Source organism: Atractosteus spatula, chromosome 11, assembly GCF_055471065.1.
Source record: "Atractosteus spatula isolate fAtrSpa1 chromosome 11, fAtrSpa1.hap1, whole genome shotgun sequence".
Lineage (NCBI taxonomy): Eukaryota > Metazoa > Chordata > Actinopteri > Semionotiformes > Lepisosteidae > Atractosteus > Atractosteus spatula.
The window spans coordinates 19,876,775-19,896,762 of record NC_142716.1 but is presented as its reverse complement, the minus strand read 5'-3'; the positions used below and the strand labels follow the sequence as shown (position 1 = coordinate 19,896,762).

The following is a 19,988-nucleotide window of genomic DNA, read 5'->3' as shown; positions in this document are numbered from 1 at the left end:
TGCACCCATTTCTATATTATGAAATATAGGTAATATACATTAACGTAGGTTTATGTAGAGCTAAAATATTCTACATTTATGAGTTATATTATCAACCAATTATTGACAAGTTCCTATCTGGTTACATCTCGTATCAGTTACTCTAAAAAAAAAATCACTTTAGGATCTGTACTGATGCAACATTATGTTGAAAGTAACTTAATTAATTCTTCAGAATAAAAAGATTACATAAACGTGGTTTCTTAGGAAAGATGGGTTTGAAAACAAAACCCACCAGGTAGTTTTATTTTGATGAAGAACACATCCTTTGATTTTTCTAGCAGCAATGCAATCTTGTCTCACTCTGCTTTCTTCCTTTTCCTCCTACCTCACCCACCCACCAGGGATCAGAGTCTCCAATGATGCTTGGGGATTCGAAGAGCGATTTGGATGATGTTGATCCCTAATCTTTTCCTCCCTGACAGAAGAATACGAAGGCAAGCAAAATTCAAAAATCCATCGAGTGGACACATTGCAGTGCGGTTACGTGCAGCCAACTAGGAGACTGCATTGTCCTCAGGAGGGCATAGGTAGTGGCAAAACAACCATCAACGCACACTCCAGAGGAAAGAAAAGTAACTTTGCCTTTTGATTTTCATCAAGAGCCAAACTGTTACAGCTGTCAACAGAAAAGAAGCTACAGCAGTGGATTGATTTTTTTTTTATTTTGAGAATAGTTATCAAGCGGCTAAACAAAAGTTTTATTATTGAAATGGAGCTAAAAGATGAATGAGGTGTAGACATGAACATCAATGCTGATTTTTTTAATACTACAAGAGGGGGGAAATGCAGCGAGGGGTTGACAGTTTTATTTTATTTTTTTGCTGGTGTAATTACATTGAAAATATTCATAATGTAAAGATTTGTTTGATATAATTTGCAAGTGTAAGATATTTTAAAGAAGTATCCTTTATTCCTTGAATTGACCTGTGTGGATGAGAGGGCTTGTTGGACTGATTTGAACATTCTCAAGGGAGGAACTTGCTATAGTATGTGAGGAAAGTCATCATTTATAAGTTTAAACAATTTTTTACAATGCACTTTGAAGTCAAGTTCAGATTATGATTAAGGCAGCATCCACCTACTTACCTCCTATAGTTTAACAAATAATCAGAATTGGAGTTGTTTTTTCAAAAGACTGATTCTGAAAAAGAAGGCAATTTTAAACAAATTCTGGGAGGCACACATCAGCAGAAACTTTCTTTTGGAAACTGTGTGCACTTTATTTAGAAGTGCATGCAGCACCCCTGTCACTGAGGCAGAATCACTGTTTTAAGTGGAAATAATGCATTTAAAAGAACAAAGCTTAATTTTAAGCTGTTTTTTGTTTATGAACACAGGCAGGCATCTCAGACTTTTTGCTTCCCTGAGAAGTAATTCTATAGCTGTAAAGAACTGAGAATGAAATCACAATATTTTAGTTATAAGGTTGGAAAAACAGTTGCTGACTAGCCTGTGAGGCCTCACATACCCTTACATCTTGAGGATCCTGGTTTCTTTGTGCATTCAGATGTGTTCACAGGAGTTGATTTTTTTACCTTAATATTTCAGGTCCCTGTACCTTCCACTCTGCGTAACAAGTTTTGTCTCATATGCCTTATGTGCTAGAAAAGAGCAGATTTGTGCATCTTTGAGAAGTGTCACTATCAGTCTTACCCTGTGTCAAACTCTCAGGTTACAGAACTTGGGAGTCATGAGCATGTTTTTCAGACAGTAGTGAGATAACCTTGAGATGAAAGTGATTAAAGTTCAGTCGTTTGGAAAAAATGCTATATATTTTTTTTAGGTGCCAACTAATTTAAGCATAATACTTTTGTAACTATATATGTGTATATATTGACAGCATATTTTTGTTGTGTTTATTTATGCAGACTTGGTTTAACAGGAAATGCAGACCCAATTACATGTAACACTCAACAAATTGCATTCACCAGCACTACATGAGCCATGCTCCTGCCTAGGTCCCCCGGTCGCCTCACCTGTGATATTGAGATGTGTGTGTCCTGAATGCAGATGTTTCCTCTCCTCTGGAAATAAGTCATCCAGGCCTGCCACAGCATGGGGCTGTGTGAATTTGCACAGGCCTTTACCAAAACATCAGCATTGTAGCATTTCCTCTGGTAGCTTCTCTCAGCAGTAATCACAGAACCGGTGGAGGTTGGATTGCTTATTGGCTACAGCAGGACAGTGCTGCAGCACTGCCCTATATAATCTGCAGTATCTGTATCTTCCATCCAGCACAATGCCACAGGTTTCAATTAGTCCCTTTTCTGTGTCCTGTCAAAATTAAGCAGTGAATGGGTAGAAAATCCCATTTATATGACTTATGACGTTATCCAGTGCTGTAGGTTTTACTCTTTTAACCTCTTTTTTTGGGTGTGGGGGTGATTATATTTTGTGTTTTTGCCAAATTTTCCTTTCCTTCACAGCTTTGCCTTGGTTTGCTTTTCTTGCCTTATCGCACATCTACAGAAAGAGGAAGGAGAGATCCCCAGAGAATTACCTCCAAGTACTGCAGGACAGCTGGCACCTGCCTTGAAGGCACAATCCGCCGCAAGTGCCTTTACCAACCACCCTCGCCTTGTTTTCCACATGGATAGAGGAGGGGTTTGAGATAACAAATAGGAAATACTGCATTAGGAGTTGTAAGGTTTTCTTAATTCTGATCAATTGTACAACTGGTACAACTGGTCTTGGATGGGCTGGAGTTGCAATTGGAGTAGAGTTTTCTTCTGCTAGTCTGGTTGTTAATTAAGTGCTAAGAACTGATTCTGAAGTGAAACTATTTTTTATTTTGTTTTGAAGGATAATCAAACACCCCAGCAATCCCAACATAAATTTATTATGTTTTGTTTTTATGTATTTAACAGTACTTATGGAAACAATCTGGACTTCTGTAAAAAATGTGCCCTTTCCAACAATGCTGCAGCACTGTCCATTGCCGTTACTGAAATCAAGACCATGAAATCATTGGTGAATAGGGAGGTTAAGAAATTCTGTAGTCACTAAAGAAGCTTGTGGTAACTATGATTAATTTCCAGAATTATTCATTCTTAGTGGTTTATGAAATTAAAATGCCATCTCATTGTTTTTTTAATTGTGGCATGATTTTCCTCATGCTAGTTCCGTTCCAGTGTGGCTTTTCATCTTGTTCTACTGTGCTGCCTCTTACACAGGTCTAGAGGCTGCTCCAGAGGATCCTTATTTTTGAAAGGCTCTGCCCTTTTAAGGCATCAATTTACAAAACTAATCTAAGCTTTAAACAGCCCAAACCCAGTCTAATACAGTGCCAGGTGATAAGGTGTATAGAACCAACAAAAGTTTTAGTTCTCTTAATCTTTTTGGCAGTGTGCCTTGTGGAGACCTTTATTCTTGATTTAAACTATTCATTTTGTTATGTCCTGTCATTACCAGTCTTCAGGAATTCCTCTTGCTAAAATCTTCATTTATGTTCTTTACATATGGCTTAAACTATGTGAGGGAGATACTCAAAAAAGTGCCTCTCATTTTCATATCCATGTATCACCCACAAAGGAACAAAGGGTTAGAGCAGCATGTTGTTCTTCTGTTGCTACTAAGTGCATTGCAGTCAGAGGCATTGCTGTAAGTAATCAGGCCAAAGAGGTCTAACCTATCAAATCTGCATTAATTCACCATATAGTGCATTGTGTATGAATTAATGTATGAATTGCAGTGTAATCTGACAGATGTGAGGAGTATTTTGAGTGTGGCAGTCTTCTTTTGGAGAAACCTAATTCTCAGCCTGTTTAAGTAAAATTAAATTTAGAATTTTAGTCCCTTGAATTGAAAGTGTTTTGAGTTGGAAGTAAAAAGCTTGGTGGTAGTGAGAGGGTGAAACAAAAAAATATTAACTACTTGCCATTGGGAGAGTATTGGTTTACTATTCCATTTTATGGTAAATAGTAGAAGTCAGAAAACAGATAAGTATTTCCCTCACAACATTCCCTTCTCTACAACTGTATGTGATTTCCATTAAGGATCTTGGGTTTTTATGCATTTTTTAGTATGATTAATTTCAGTCAACTACTTCTCACAGCTGGAAACTGCTGCTGACCAACGCTAAGTTACAGGCTTTTTAATCTCTGCTGATCTAAGGTAATGTTCTTACTTGGTAATGTGATATGAAAACGTTTTTTTTAAGGTGAAGGGAGCCTAATTATGAATATGGATTCTACATAATGAAGTCAGTAAGCTTTTGATAATATGCAACCTCTGTTTAAAGTCTTTATAATAAAATAATAAAGCACTGTAGTCTGTTCCGCCCAAGACTTACACTTTAGACTGCAGCAGAGAATTTTAAGCCTTATTAAGTCATTTCTTATTATTAAGTGTTTGTTTAATAATTGCAATTCCATTTTTTCTTTATACATATATTAAAGAGATATGGAGTAGTGCATGAATACACTCTACAAGTGCATATTCTGCCACTTTACTCTCAAGTTGAGGTGAAACTATGTAATTGGTTCTTTTATTTCAAATAAGGTGTTACTGTATTGTACAGAAGGTTTTTCTGCAGCCCAGATAAGTAGACTTGCAAGAGGAAGATAGCTGAGCAGTACTGTAATAAGTTTTTTCACCAGTTCAGTGCCTTGATAGAGGCATCCTGTATGTCCCCTTCCTCAAACTGACCATTCATTCATGCTGTTAGCTTCAAGAAGGAAAACAAGGTCAGCCCACTTGCAATGCATGACTTGTTGGAATGGGAAAGGACTTTACACTGACTTTGAAGGAGCTGACTGAGACATTAAAAAAAAATATTGTGCGTTACTTCAGGAGGTTTTTCAAATTAAATATAACACATGAATTTTCACTATTTTGTTTTCCAAAGCCATGAGTCTACTTCAAAAGGTACCTAGCAGTCCTTTGTTTTTAACACGGGGTTAGGGTGGGTGTTTACATAAAATACGGGTTTTTATTCAGTAATTTTGCTTTGAACATTTATTGCTGAAAGATCTATGAAGTGTAAGAATTCTGTAATGCATGTTAAAACCGAATTTTAATCTGTACAGCAGAGTTTGATTATGGGAAAATTTGATAAAATAAACTGGAATGCACACCCTTTTAAAAAATTAGTGTTTCATCCATCCTATATTGGATAGTGGACAAAGTTTTCTTTATACAGTACATTCAATGTATAGTGCTGAATAAGAATTTAAAAGTTAAAGGGAACTATGCAATTATTTAAAATTGACTAATTTAAGAATGTTCACATTGTTCAAAATGTATACAAGTACAAACAAGAAAGTGAAGGTTATGCTGCACTGTAAAAGTATTACATTCACTGTATAGAAAGTACAATATGTTACAGTCAGTAAACTGTAAACAAATCAGTGCATCAAGAACCTAGGGTAACTACACCTACTGGTGTACAATATGTTTGGGCAATTCTTAAAGTAATTTCTATTAATCAGTCTGGCCTATTCAAACATCTTAAAATGTTATACTATATAGTGCCTGCAGCAATTCAAACAGTAACAAAGGCTCAATGTAGATTAGTGGCTATTCTGTTTTAGCCTGAAACATTTCCAGCCTGAAGCACGTTTTAGGTCAGGTGTTTTGCTAACAATAAAACAGCAAATCAAACAGAAATAAGATTTTCATAATAAAGCCTCACAAATTAAAAGTTGTCCATCTATTTTTATATTTTCTGAGGATTTTAAATATAAAAAATAGTTATTCTGTTCTCTCTTACAGCTCCATTTACATGTAACAAAGCTTGTTGTTTTCATTTCTTCCAGTATTTTAGAAATCTAAAGTTTTGAACAAAAATAAGTAAAAAATGTTGTCTTTTACTTAACAAAAATGTGCATTGCAACAATATTCAGTGCTTTAAATGTTTTTTTTCCTGCAATATAATGCTAGCAGTTTGGTTAATAGCATATATATTTACCATTCACAACAAACATCACAGTAAGGTGAAGTATGTGCTTTGGCACACAAGGAGATAAGGTATGACTGTAAAACAGGGACTAAAAAAATACAGTGCCTTCAGAAAGTATTCACCCCCCATTGATTATTTTTCGCTGTGTTGCGAAGTCAAATTAAAGCATATTTAAATTGGATTTTTTCCACTCCTGTAGAACTAATTCTTTTATCATGTTAAAATGAAATAAAAGTATTTAGATGTCTTCAGAATTGTATATTTTTTTTAAATCTGAAAATTACTTGATAAGTATTCACCCCCCTTAACAACCTAAATTGGGCGAGGTATTCAATTATCTTGAGAGATATCACACGAAATACATTAACAAAGTACACCTGATGAAGGAGCTGCCCGTGGAACCTCGAGATGAAGTTGTTAGGAGGAAAAAAGCTTGAGAAGGTTATAAAAAGATTGGCAAAGCTATGAACGTTGCTCAGAGCACCATGAAGTCCATTGTAACACAATGGAAAAAAAATGGCAAAACCCAGACACTGCTAAGATCAGGCCGTCCTCCAGATAAGAAGGGCAAATGTCAGAGAAGTGACCAAGAGGCCAGCTATAACACTGACACAGTTGCAGAGCTCTTTGGCTGAAATGGGAGAAACTGTCCAGACATCAACATTCTTGTCAGCACTTCCCAGATTTGGCCTCTTTGGGAGAGTGGCTAGAAGGAAGCCACTTCTGAGAAAGGCCAACATTAAGTCACACCTGGAGGGAAGCCATGTGACAAAACCTGAGACCTTTTGGAAGAAACTTTTGTGGCCTGATGAGACTAAAGTGAGCTCTTTGGCATGAAAGCAACGCGCTATGTTTGGTGCAAACCAAATACAGCCCAACACACAGGTAACACCATCTCTATCGTCAAGCAAGGTGGTGGCAGCATTATGCTCTGGGGTTGCTTTTCAGCAGGAGGAACTGGAAAGCTTGTTGCCATCAAGGGCAACCTGGATGGAGCCAAATACAGGCAAATCCTTGAGAACCTGTTTCAGTCAGCCAGAGATCCGCGTTTAGGGCGAAGATTTATTTTCCAGCAGGGCAATGGCCCAAAGCACACGGCAAAAACTATCAAGGAATGGCTTCAAAAAAAAGAAGATTAGTATTCTGGAATGTCCCAGCCAGAGCCCAGTATTGAATCCAATTGAAAATCTGTGGTATGACCTGAAAATTGCTGTCTACTGATGCTCTACATCTAATTTGGCAGAGTTAGAGAAAATCTGCATTGAAGAATGGGCAAAAATTCCACAATCTAAATGTGCAAAGCTTATACAGATATACCCAAGAAGTCTCACATCCGTAATTGCTGCTAAAGGACTATGTACAAAGTATTGACTTGAAAAGAATACTTTTTGTAAATGAGAAATGTAAGTCTTTCATTCTGGCTAAACAAATGTTCTTGAATAAAAAATATTTTTCATAAATATATTGAGTTAATTGTTTTATTGAAGGGAGAAAAAAATATTTCAATGCTTTAAAATTTGGAGGTGTAACAGGAACAAAATGTGAAAATATTCAAGGGGGTGAATACTTTCTGAAGGCACTGTATGTCTGTTTCCATGCTTTTTGAGTCCTGTTGTGTAACGAAGGAAAACGGTGAACACTCAAGATTGCCACGACATTGTAGGAGTGCTAGATTGTGCATCCAATCCTCTTTAGAGTTTAACCCTTGAAAAGGCATTATGGGAAAACTAGAGCTTGAAAAGCAACATAGTAGAAGAATATTTTCCCCGTAATGTTTAAAATTGTCTTTTTTCTTAGAGTTTTTAATAGTCCATTTGAGTGGAATTTGTGTCCAGGAATCCTGCAGTCCTGCAGCAGAAAGGTTTTCAGGATTGTCCGATCTTTTTACCTCTCTTGACAGAGACAAGAATGCAGCAACAGTGCATTTGGACATTCTCCCATTTATCTCTGTTCCTCACAGGCCAAAGTCCTGCACTTGGGAAGTCACTTCCTGTTTCAGGGACTAAAAGTTATACAGGTTCATTTAAACAATAGTTGAGTCACTCGGGTAAGCTCAAACTCAGATATAAATCATAGGACCCTGTTGCCTGGAAGCCTAAAAGAGTGAATAGCATGTTGCACATGGCTATTTGTGATTGTTCATGACTCTATTGTTCTGTGACTGGCTGTTGTGGCAGCAGGTAGCAATAGCGGACACACCCTTTCCCCCCTCAGAGCTGGTGACCACACAGGTGTTGTCCAGAGCATATGCCCCATGGCTGATGGAGCCCCGGGACACTGCATTGCACCCTGTCAGGGTCCAGCCCTCTTCACAGGTCACTAACACCTAGGGGCAGAGAAAGAGAAGGGGAAATTATGAAAATTTCTGCACCGGTGTCACTGACGTATCACCTCTTTATAATGGACAAAGATAAACTTAGAATCAAAACTACATACCACTGCAAAGCAAACAACTTTGCATGACTGGATTCCCAATGTCACTGGTGCCTAATCTCTAATTCTAATGTAGCGCAAATTGGAGGGGAAAACTCATGAGCGTCTATATTGACACCATCATTTCCCAACCCCCTGCATCAGATGTACACCAGTTTGCACTGCAGGCTGTCTTCTTGCGGAAAAGGTTACCTGTTTCAACAATGTGGCTGGGTAGCCCATACTCTCACACCCTTTAGGTAAAGAAGTGCCTTCTGTTCTCGATTCTAAATGCACTTCGGCATAATTGCCACTTTGGGTCCTCTGGTATGTTTCATTGTCATTTACTGTTTAAGCCTTATTTTAATTAAGTGTGACTGTGGTCTTGCAGTAGGTTACACACATTTGCAAAGGAGTAGCCAACAAAATGAACTTACAGTAAGAGTCATACACATAAAATGGTGACAGACACCCCTGGAAAATGCTGTACTGAACTAATCGGATATCTGTGAAGACGAGCACACTGCTGGTGCACCCTTTGGATAGTTCTCCGTAATGCCAAATCTGTACCTGCTCACTGAACCCTGGTGGTGTGTGCTCCTTCACCCTGCAATCCAGTCTAGGCGCATGGCAACAGGAAGCATGTGAGACCACACCCTCTTTCCCAGAGCATGCTTTCTTCTCTCCATGGAGAGGACGGACAACATCCGTTATGCTCCCTGATGACGAGTGGGAACTGCAGCCTGTGGAGAAAAGAGATCAGTATTATTGATGGTTTATTGATATGTATAGCACACATCCCAACGCAGTTTAAGAAATTTGTCTGTCATGTAATTGTCAGTTACACACATGCATGTGTAAACTTGTTATACATTTTAGCTAATTTATCTGAACTAGTTAGATATAATTATAATAAATAATTTCACTTGTTCAGTTAATTTCCAGTTTTCACTATTGCTGTTTTTTGTGGGAATTCTATCCAGGTAAAAACACTAATATCTAATGACTAAAATCTAATATGTCAAGGCAATATAAAAGAAAATTCATAATTTTTTATGAACGAGAAGGTTTCAGAGCCATTTAAATAGGAGTTGTTAAAGGACCTTGTCTTACTGTGTGCATGATGGCTGACCCAGATGGACAGGCTGTTCCCTCCTCCTTTCTTCCCTCTTGAGTATCTCTACAGGTCTGAGCTCCTTACCTGTCAGCACATGATCCTCTCTGAGGCACTCCACTCCCATCCCCTCACTAGAGTGGACCTGGCACTGTGTCCTCTCCCAGGTACAGCACCGTGCAATAGCATAGACCCCCTGTCCTCCAAATGCATTGTGAGCCACGCAGTCCTTCTGGCCATCTTGCTCCTGCCAACATAAGACACAAACAGATACTGATCCACTGCTGCGCAGGCCCAGCTCATCTGTTACTGTTGGCGCATTGTGTAGTACAAGTGCTTGTTAGATTTACTGTTTGAACTTAATGTTCAACCAGGCCCAAATTACTTTGACCTATCGTTCTCTTTAAGTTAACCTTTTTGTTATATAAACTTAAGTATAGAAACAGAAAAATCCACTTCAAGGTTATAATGAGGCATGTGCTCCTTTCAACAGTAAAAAGTCTGTTTATAGGGAGTGCAGAAGCTGCTGCTAAATCCCCAGTAACTCGCAGAACATTAAGGGAGATTAGGGGATAGCCTGGATACCTCAATATGCTCGCCCCTCCTCAGGCCACTTGGAGAGAAGCTTGAGCAGCTGAACAGCTCCTCATCTGGGTGGCAGCGGGCAGTGACAGTGGCAGAACGAGAGACACCAGACTTCTGGGACCATACTGAACGGCACAACAGCTCCTCCCCTAAGAGCCGAGTGAGAGGTGAGGCAAGCACTTTCTTATATCAAAGAGTCTTAACACTTAAGGGAATGTATTTGTTTTGCGATTTTCATTTTAAGTATAAATATTGTATGTAAGACAATGGGAAGGGGAAATATCTTCTAAAGCTCCATTTCTCATTTCTAGATTTTTGTATTTCAGTATGATATTTATGTAATGTTTAAATGAATCAATTTGCTTTTTTTCTAGTTTCTCATTTTCTTTATCATCAAAAGGGAAAGAGGGAAGTGGGATTTCTTGTGACCTCCAACCTGTGGTGCTCGCAGGGGGTAGTCTTGCCACCATGTTGGGTGTGGCAAGCCAGTGTTCCTCTGGGAAGGCATTCTTATCAATAGCATGCTTAATGGTGTAGCGCAGCAGCTTCTGCAGGAGCTCTGAAGCCGTGATATTGGGGGTGGAGTTCAGAATCACTGCTGCAATTCCTTAAGGGACAGGGAAGAGAAAGAATACCCAAGGAGTTCAACCACAGCTGCTTTAATAGCCAACAAATTAGTTGTTCTATTCACTTCAAGGATGTTAATTTGGCTGATGCTTTTATTCAAAGCAAATTATATTTATACCTCAGGGTGTTTGCTGATGCAAGCAAGTTCTCTTTATACATTCCTCAAGAGTACAGCAGCAGTACCATCCAAGATCTGATACCGCTGCTTTATGGACTAATACAACAAAAGTAAACTATGAACAGTAGAATACTATTCTACAATACTTAGGACAACTGTAGGACAAGATAAAGTAATATTCTTAACACAGCTCCAGGTGCCACTACCAGCTACATGTGCTGCAGCCTGTGATGTGCCACTTTTGGAGGTGAAACAGGTTGGACAGTCACTGGATGCACTGACGATGTCATCTCCTGGGGCAAACAAGTCCACACAGCGACCAAAATTCGTTCCAGTGTTCCCGATGCTCATAGGTTGGTCCCGGTAGTTAGTGGCACCAACTGTTATCACCTACAACAGAAGATTTTTTTCAGTTTTGGCAAGAGGTCAAAAAATGACTGGCCAGAATGCATAGTGATATGAATGTTTACAACATTGCAAATGTACAACTTGAAAGATGTATTTGGCATGATTTTCAAGATGTAATTTAATTAAAGGAAAAGTGCAATTCTCCATTCACCAGTAACACCACTACAACCCAGGTATAACTCCCACCAGTACCTGTGGCTCCGAAGCAGGAGAGTACAGACAGGCGTCATCACGATAGTTGCCAGCAGCAGCAATGAGCATCACCCCACTTTTCACCATCTCCCGGCATGCAGCATTGAGGGTAGGGCTGAATCCCCCCACAAAAGGCAGCAGCAGAATCAGAGGAAGGTAAGGCTGGGCGATCTGGGAGGCATGGACATACTCCAGGGCTGAAAGACACACACAACATACAGGTCACAATCAGGAGCAAAATGGTTTCTTGCTGTCCCAGCAAGTAGTCTAGTAGTAAAAACAGTCTCAAATTGTTTCATGCCTATATATTTTATTGACAAAGGATGTCTTAAAAAAAATTGTTGACCAGGGGTCAACTCAGTATCTCAAATGGTAAAGAAGCTCATTTCAATCACTCTTTAATTTACTGTTGCGCTCTTCACAACAGTTTGCCAGAAACCACATTCATATGCAAAACTAGCACTGTACTACAATTTTAATTTGCACAGCAGTCTCATGTTTCCTGTGTCTCCAATCAAAGCGTCACCAGGATGAACTCACCGGCCAGTGCCCCGGACACCGTGCCCTTGCCTTGGCAATTCATCACCCTGACACTGCGCACACTGGCTCCCCGAGCCACTCCTGAGTCTCGCCCGCTCACCACGCCAGCCATGTGGGTGCCATGGCTGTCACACTTACTGGCCTGAGAAGAGAGGGCAAGAGCCTGAGCAAATCATGGTTCCACCTAATGGCCAAAATCTGGCTTAATTACAAAAGTATATGTAAATGTGTATAATTAGACTTGATTTAAACAAATCAGATATACTTCATTTACCATTTTTTAATATTACATATTTATATCTTTCCATCATGATTTTAAATTCCTACAAAAACAAACCTTTTGTCCCCCCCAAGTTAGCCTGCTCTCTGACCTATGTCTCTGTCCTGTCGTGGCTGTTCTGCTTGACCTGTCTTTCTCTCTGTCCCATTTGCCCACGTGCCTGACCTGTCTGTGGACACGGATGCCATCCTCCTCAGGAACACTGTTGAAATCAGTGACCAGCACACGTCCCTCAATCTCACGGTGGCTGCTCTGCACCCCTGTGTCCAGCAGATACACCTCCACTTGACTCCCGTCGTCTAACAGTGGACACAAAGGGCTCAATGTACAACTGTGTACCAGTACACTGCACTGAGCCATGCTAAACAATAACAGTCCTACTATTTCTTCTGGAGCACTCTTCTGGACTAAGGTTCTTGTTCCAGCTGAGATTTGATTGAAATTTTCATTTTAACTGATGGTTTTCATCTTGAACCTTTTTAAAATGTTTTCAGCTCTTACATAGCTATAGATATTTCAATTAGAATTCAATTGATGCAAGAAGCTAGGACAGTGTGAGAAGAGACAGGGGTACTCCAGAGCCAAGGTTCAGGACTATACAACATCATACCAAACCAGACTGAATGTAGCCATAGTAGATTAGATTATCAAATTGAGGGAAGTCATAAATTCTGCATTGCAATTCATTAGATTGTAATAAAGTCTTTCAATATTATCATAGTGAACCACACCTAATCACGTTGTTTTACATCCTACTCAACCATAACATTTCTATATCAATGCTTCTGTTTTCTAACTGCTTCCTCTAACCGGAGCCAGAGCCTTGCTTGGCGAGCAACAGGGCGAAAGGCTGGGTACAAACTACAGTAGATGCCAGTCCATTGCAAAGCAGACACATACACACTAAAACCAAAGCCAATTAACCTATCAATCTGTCTTTGGACTGTGGGAGAAATCCCACGTGAACACAGGGAGAACATGCAACTTCCATGCAGATAGTAACCCTGGTCTAGAATTGAGCCCAGGGCCCCAGCACTGCGAAGCAGCAATACTAGCCACCATGCCATTCTCATTGTTACATTGATTACTGTAGACTGTTCCTTACCCCAACACGTCAAAGCAAAACCATACAATTCATACTATTACCGTGCTAGGCTATATCAAGCCATACCAGAAAACATATATTCTAAAATGTAAAATATAACGCTACAAATAATATACTACATGTTATGTGCATCATACTAATTCATTCTAAACTGGAGAGAAAATGTTTCTATGTTACATGGCAGGAATATGTACTTTTGATGTTCTAAATGACAATTTGTTTTCATCTTTTCATCAACCACCTGGAAAATTAAGCTGTTAAGCACCCATTCTTTCTGGGAATATACTGCATTGACCGATTGGACTAAAAGAGATGTGTTCACTAGTTCTGTTTTTTAGAAACTATCTGGTATGCGTTGACCTTAACTGAAATAGTTACCAAAACTTGTTGACTCCATTTGAATTTCTGTAGTGAAACATTAGTACTCACTTGGAGGAGTGTATTTGTCAGCTGCATGTTGGGTCTGCACAATTCTGTCCAGGTTCCAGGGGATGCTCTGGGCAAAGATGGTTGAGTCTTCCTCAATATAAGCAACATGGGGCAGCTTCAGAGCCTGCAAAGCATCAAATATTCATTCAGCTTGTGCTCAGACAACATTTTCTGTCAAAGCATGTTAGTCTGAAAAAAATAACCATGTTACAAATGAAAGGAAGAAATATGTAAGTATACAAAAAGGCAATGCTTTTTTTTTGTACTGGTGGGGAAATTCTGATATGTTATCATGTATGTCTTTCTGACCACAAGGAGGCAGTTTTCCATGGTGGCATTTGAAATGAAACAGGTTTTTATAATGAAATACAGTATGTGAAACAGTCATTAGACCATTTAGCACATACCATATCTGTGCATTTTTTACCAGTACACTGACTAACGTAGCTGAGCTCCAAACTGGACAAATACATCCTCTACCAAATGATCAGATGCATGGATATTTTTTTATTTTGGGAAAGCTAATTCAAAATATTCTCACTAACTTTAAAAAGCAATAAGCACAGGATATACTGTAGATACAGATAAAGAGCTACAGCAAGCCTATTTGTGCAATTATCACGAAAACTGAAAGTAGGGTTCTTAGCCCTCGTCCTGGAGGATTTGTTCCAAATGGGACATTAATCACCACTCCTAGTGGATGCCTATATCTCTCGTCTACTTACTAATTAAGAATGGCTTTGTATCAGACAACTGATAGAGGGCAGTCCTGAAACTTACTAAGTAGCACAATGTTAATACTAATTGCAGACATCTTTTTCAGATTTTTTTCAATGGCCACCAATACTAGATTGAATTCAATTAAATCTGTGGTTTAGAACCATTTTTGTAGAGCAATGAGATATGGTACAGGCTACCTAAAACTGAGGAACATAAGAACATACTGTAGTACAGGGGTGCCCAGCCAGTCGATCGAAACAGACAGTCGATGTCTGGCAACAAAATAAATGGGCTATATGACTATTTGCTTTTTTTGATAGCCTAATAATTCATTCAGATCTATGCATGTAATGTCATACATTTTACTGCCCATGTGTGTGTTTAACCCTTGTCGAATGGATTGCAAAAGTCTCTTCCCTGCATGCTGGCTGACACTGGAAAAAAAGGCTACAGGAGCTCCGTAAATAGTGTTGTGTGTGCTACCCAAGAATGTTCTCTTGGCTATTGCCGCACGAACCCCACATTCGCTACAGTGCATAGTGGAGCGAAACAGACTGGCCGTGACAAATTCGCCAACAATTTGATAAGTTTGATTGCCTATGTGATAGTTGTAGTGTTTGAGCGAAAATTATGAAGCAGAGACTGAAAGCTTACCGTTACCACAAGGAATGGGAGCATGATTATTTTTTGGTATTTTCGCGTTCAAATCTCCAATGCTAGTGTCTACGCGAAAAAGGGAAATATAGAATAACATTTCAAAACTGCACACAAAACGTATGTTGTGGACTTTCCCGCTAAAAGTGAGTTGCGGAAAAGAAAAGTGGAAACATCAAAATCTCAACTAGCTGCAGTCGGTTTTGACGAGGCCTAATACAAGAGGGAAAGCGGCAATCATTGCATCGTCCAGTGTGCGCCACGTCCTGCTCAACACAAAAAGTCATTCAGGGATCGAGAAGTAAAAAAAATGTTTGCTGAGGCTGCTGACTTGCTTGAGATTTCAAAAACAAACATTTTTGGCGAGGTTCAGACAGCTGTTGCCTGAAATCAAAGAGTTTCTCAAGTCGTCTAAACATAGTGAATATGCCCAATTAGAGGATGACCAATAGCCTCTGGATTAAGCATTCCTCACAGACTTGACTGAACTGCTGAATGAGCTGAATGTCGAGCTGCAGGGACAAAATAAAAGTGTCATCGACATGATCAGCAGTGTCAACAATTGTGTTCTCAGTGCTAATGCTCACATTAAGGTAGGATATTCTTTTTTCTAAAATGGGGAACATTACTTGTTCACTGTAACATGAGTCACTTTTATTTGCTGTCATTTTAGTGATGGGTATCGTTATTGTACTGATGTGCCCACAGTCTGTTTTTCCTATATCAGTGCTTCAAATTCACGCTGGTAGATCGCGCTGGACTGGCAAATGAAAAAGTAGATCTTACATTAAAAAAGGTTGGGCACCCCTGCTGTAGTATGTCTTTCAGGGGCTTTCCTTCGTAATGCTGAGGAATTTTTTCTCCCACAACGCACTGTGCTTTGCTTCCTCAAGTGAACAAAGACATCAGTGCTGCCACCGTCTTAGACGAAGCACGCACCAGATCTCAGAACTCAGCCCAGTTTTCACATTATCAAAGATTATTTGAATAGGCTAGCTAATTTTACAAGTAGGTTTCTCTGTAATTTTAAAGATTTAAGAGTTTAAATCTGGTGCGTCTGAAAAAAAAAGCATTTACCTTTCCCTTTAACGGTTGTTGAAAATGATCTAGTATTAAAAAAAGTGAAACAAATTTTGCTGAAAGGTCCAGTCACATAAAGAACACAAATATATACGTCACGAGGGTTTACCAAGTGTAGTACGTCGCTGCTCATTTTGACCAGAAACCCCTTCAATATCCCGGAGAAGGTTTGCACGGTTTCGGTGAGGTAGCCACGCTTTGCCGCTTTGGCTCCTAGCCGCCGAATAGTGCGCTCCACCTGAGGCTGGTGCGTACCCTCCCGCATTACTACAAGGTACTGTCCTGGAAGCCTCCATGCGTCCTGCACACAAAACACACCTAGCATTCACTAACTGTCGGCGCCAGCTAGATATTGTTCTCTTTAGTTGAACCTTCAGATTACTTTAATATTCATCCCCTTGCTGTGTAGTGAAGTCGGGGTTATACCTATCCGCTTTGTTCAAAGAATGTGCAATGTACAAACATTTTCAAACTGCTCATTTACAGTACATAATTTGGATCATTAAGAGCAGCAACCACCAAGACGTATGTTGTCTGATATTTTTGATTGAAATAGACCTAAAACTTTTTTAAAGTGAATTTTACTTTTCTTTCCTCGTTCCTCGACATACATAACTTCATCCTCAGCCTCCCAAAGAAAACAGGCTAATAAAGGAACTGCCTTCTTTTAGAGAAGCCGGTGGAAATCGCGGATTTTTCACAACCGTTATACCCACTGTCCTATGCTTTTGTCCAGTATTTTCAACAGGGTTCATAACTGCGTACGTATGATCTATTCTAGAACAGTAATTTTTTCCATTAATGTTGCAAAATGGTTTAATCTGTATATCTTTTACATCAGTATTTATTTTTTATTATTACAAACCAGAGCATGCTAACTAAACCAGCAATTTAATATTTCCAGGTGAGGCTCCCGCGCTTTAAATGTGATAGAAAAGGTGGTTAATCTGTCTCCTACCTTGTTACACCTGTAAAAGGGCGCGAGAGGTTCGGCTCCAGGTTCGGGTTCAGTGTCGTCTTGAAGAATGAGGGAGAGGATCATTTCATCATCCTCACTGTCTATTTCTGACCCCAAGGTAATGGAAAATAGGAAGACCATAATACCAAGCAGTCTGGACATTTTCTCCAAACGTTCCGTTTCGGGCTTTGTGAGTTGTGAAAGTGTATAGCATTGAAGTTTCCAGTTGCAGACTACATTAAAGAAGGCAGTATAATAACATTAATACAACTGAAAAAGCAGCTGTTTAAAAAAAAACCAAAAAGACAGTTAGCTAAGGCTTCGAGGCGGAGACTGGTGACGTTTTGGGGGTCACGCCACCTTAGTGCTATCGGACGATCCTCCTTTGTTAATAAATACCTTGGACTGGCACATGCAGTATGCTGGAGTCGGGTTTCATAGAACCCGGGGAAATGTGGCAAGAGCCCTCCTTCCGTCCTACGCATCTAATAACTACTGGAACTTATCCTACTATCAAACAACGCTCAGGAATGTGTTTTAACCTGCTTGACTGCAGTTGACAAACTCATTGTAATTCTTATTAGAAATTTGCTCGGCTGCAATGGATGTCGTAGCATTAAAAAAAACATTTTCCTCCAATCTTTGCGTTCTTTCTTCCCCATACAATTATAGATAATGCTTTCAAACCACATATACATATTGTGCCAACGATTGTTCACACGTGCGGTGTTGCTTAGAATTACAGGACTGTATTTAGTTTTATAGTTTTATAGGAGAACCTGGAAAGATTTCCAGAATAATAGTGATGGATTCTAGATTACGCTGTGGTTAAAGAATTACAATGTAAAGTAAACCAGCGAGCAAGTGCATGTGGTTATTGAGCTCTCATTCACTAATCCTGGTGTAGCAATTCGGAACTTTGATTTTTTTGTAAGGTACAATTGTACATTAATGTACAATATATTATGTTACATTCCCATGCAGGATCAGTTCTGTTATAACGTGTGTTGGTCTACTTTTCTCCATCCCAACCTGTTATTAGTGAAGAAAATCTAGAACAGCGACTTAGTCTTCTGGCAGAACCGCCACCAGCCATGACGGTCAAATAAAAATACTTTTTTATCTATTTTGTTCTTGTTTAGAATTTCGCCTCAGTGAAAAAGACCAGCATCCCCAACTTGTAAATTAAACTGCGACTCGATCACAGAGTGTACCATACATGTGTGTATTGTAGGTCTGTAATAATAAGGCCTTGTGCCAGGGCTGCAATTCTTCCAGGACACCTAATCTTTCCTAATTATTTAGATGACCTTCAAGTGAAGAAAAAAAAACAAAGACCATTTTCTGGCAAACTATAAATGTCATATATGCTTGTGCATTTTATAGAAATTGGAGAAAGGTTACAATGCAGAGGAGGTCATTTGCCCCTTTTGCCTCAGGAGAGGAGGCTACACAACAGAAACATTTGCTTTTCAGAGTGGAATTAACCTTTACTCTTTCCTTTGCAGCTCCCATAATGATGCAACTTCCCACTCCCCACATTTCCTGCTAGCTTAAACTACTGCTATGGGCTAGAATGGCTAAATAACTCTATATCAACTGTAACTATTCATATATTTTTATCTTTGCAGAATTAGAAGTATGTATTTAATCAAATTTGCACACCAGATGCAAGTTTCAAATCCAAAACTTTAGGTTGTAGACTTATGTTTGATATAATTCCTTCTCTCACATGGGATATTTGGAATGTTTTCTTTGCAAGTTGTTTAAAGTTTTGGTTTAATATTGACATACAACAACACCAAAGTGTTATAATACTGTATAATATTCATCTGTATTGTTTAAGATTTGCTATATCTTTTTTCATTATTGCATATGAAGTTAAGTTGAACTAGTGCCTTGGGTTTGCAAAGAGTTAACGTCGGAGGTAGGGTGGGGTAGAGGGGGTGATGTGTTAAGATTTAAATGGTGGTCTGATATTCTCTTGTAGCCAATAAGCGTAGCTTTTTGATATGGACCATGCCTTTATTAACCTTCAGCTAGGCTTTGACATGTCCGCTCATGCTGAAAGAAAAAAACTGAATAGGGAGGAAGGAAAGTCTGACTTTCTCTCAAGGCTACATGAAGTAGAAATGTTAAGGGAGAAAAGTTCAAGAAGTCTGCACAACACATAACTCAAATGCCACTCTGCTGATAAAAACTGAATTCTCTGAAACGTGTTCTGGGGCTGGTTACCAACTGTAACAGTTAGTACAGATTAAACAATGCGCTCACATCAGACTCTAGTTACAGGACCTCTGTGCCACATTTCAAAAAAAGTATTGAAATCTTTGGTATTCACTTGCAAATATTTTAACATAAAGTATTTATGTCTCCATTAATTCCAAGTAGCTTAGATGTCAAATGATTAAAAGTAAACCACTAATTTTATTTACAAAAGCAAATATTAATGGATTTAACAGCTCTCTCCTCCTGCCCCAAACCCTGTCCATTTATTCATTTCAAGGAAAAGTAATTCAGAGTTAATTTCATTTCTGTCATTTAACTCCCATTGAAATCGAAAAATGCCATGGTTACATACGTTTGACCTCTATTTGTATCAAGTTGCTTTACCCAGTTTTATCATTACATGACTGAGAAGGAGTCGTAAACTGGCTATCATAACCAACATTTTTGCGAATAGCTTCGACGGGCCCATTCATTCTGTGTAAGCCTCTTTTTGCTTGTATCGATTATTACCTTTATCTGCGACACGAGCAGGATCTGACATATTTCCCCACAGACTTGTGTAACTATGCCCTCTTTTGGATATGATGATGAACTGT

At 39.1% G+C, this 19,988-nt stretch overlaps 2 protein-coding genes across 10 annotated transcripts in view; one reads left to right on the top strand and one right to left on the bottom strand.

Moving 5' to 3' along the window:
* The window catches only part of usp24 (ubiquitin specific peptidase 24), a 67,238-nt gene extending 62,109 nt beyond the window's left edge, over positions 1-5,129 (top strand). For 6 of the 7 annotated variants that reach the window (XM_088927304.1, XM_088927303.1, XM_088927305.1 and 3 more), the window contains one exon: positions 384-5,129. In XM_088927304.1, the coding sequence (XP_088783430.1) occupies positions 384-446 (63 nt within the window). In that variant the 3' untranslated portion in view covers positions 447-5,129. The remainder of the gene's footprint in view (positions 1-383) is intronic. The other variant, XM_088927302.1, reaches the window with a different exon arrangement.
* A 1,878-nt stretch (positions 5,130-7,007) lies between these two features.
* Positions 7,008-17,553, bottom strand: pcsk9 (proprotein convertase subtilisin/kexin type 9). 3 transcript variants are annotated; one of them, XM_088927308.1, is made up of 12 exons: positions 17,164-17,553; positions 16,315-16,506; positions 13,752-13,875; positions 12,383-12,516; positions 11,938-12,079; positions 11,398-11,594; positions 11,004-11,187; positions 10,489-10,659; positions 10,053-10,201; positions 9,555-9,714; positions 8,924-9,096; positions 7,008-8,267 (listed from the first exon to the last, which is right to left on the bottom strand). In XM_088927308.1, the coding sequence occupies exons 1-12, from the start codon at positions 17,323-17,325 to the stop codon at positions 8,067-8,069; spliced, it is 1,989 nt and encodes a 662-aa protein (XP_088783434.1). In that variant the 5' UTR covers positions 17,326-17,553; the 3' UTR covers positions 7,008-8,066. The 3 variants fall into 3 exon arrangements, with proteins under 3 accessions (XP_088783434.1, XP_088783436.1, XP_088783437.1); XM_088927310.1 differs by lacking the exon at positions 16,315-16,506; XM_088927311.1 differs by lacking the exons at positions 11,938-12,079; positions 12,383-12,516.
* Positions 17,554-19,988: the final 2,435 nt, after the last annotated feature.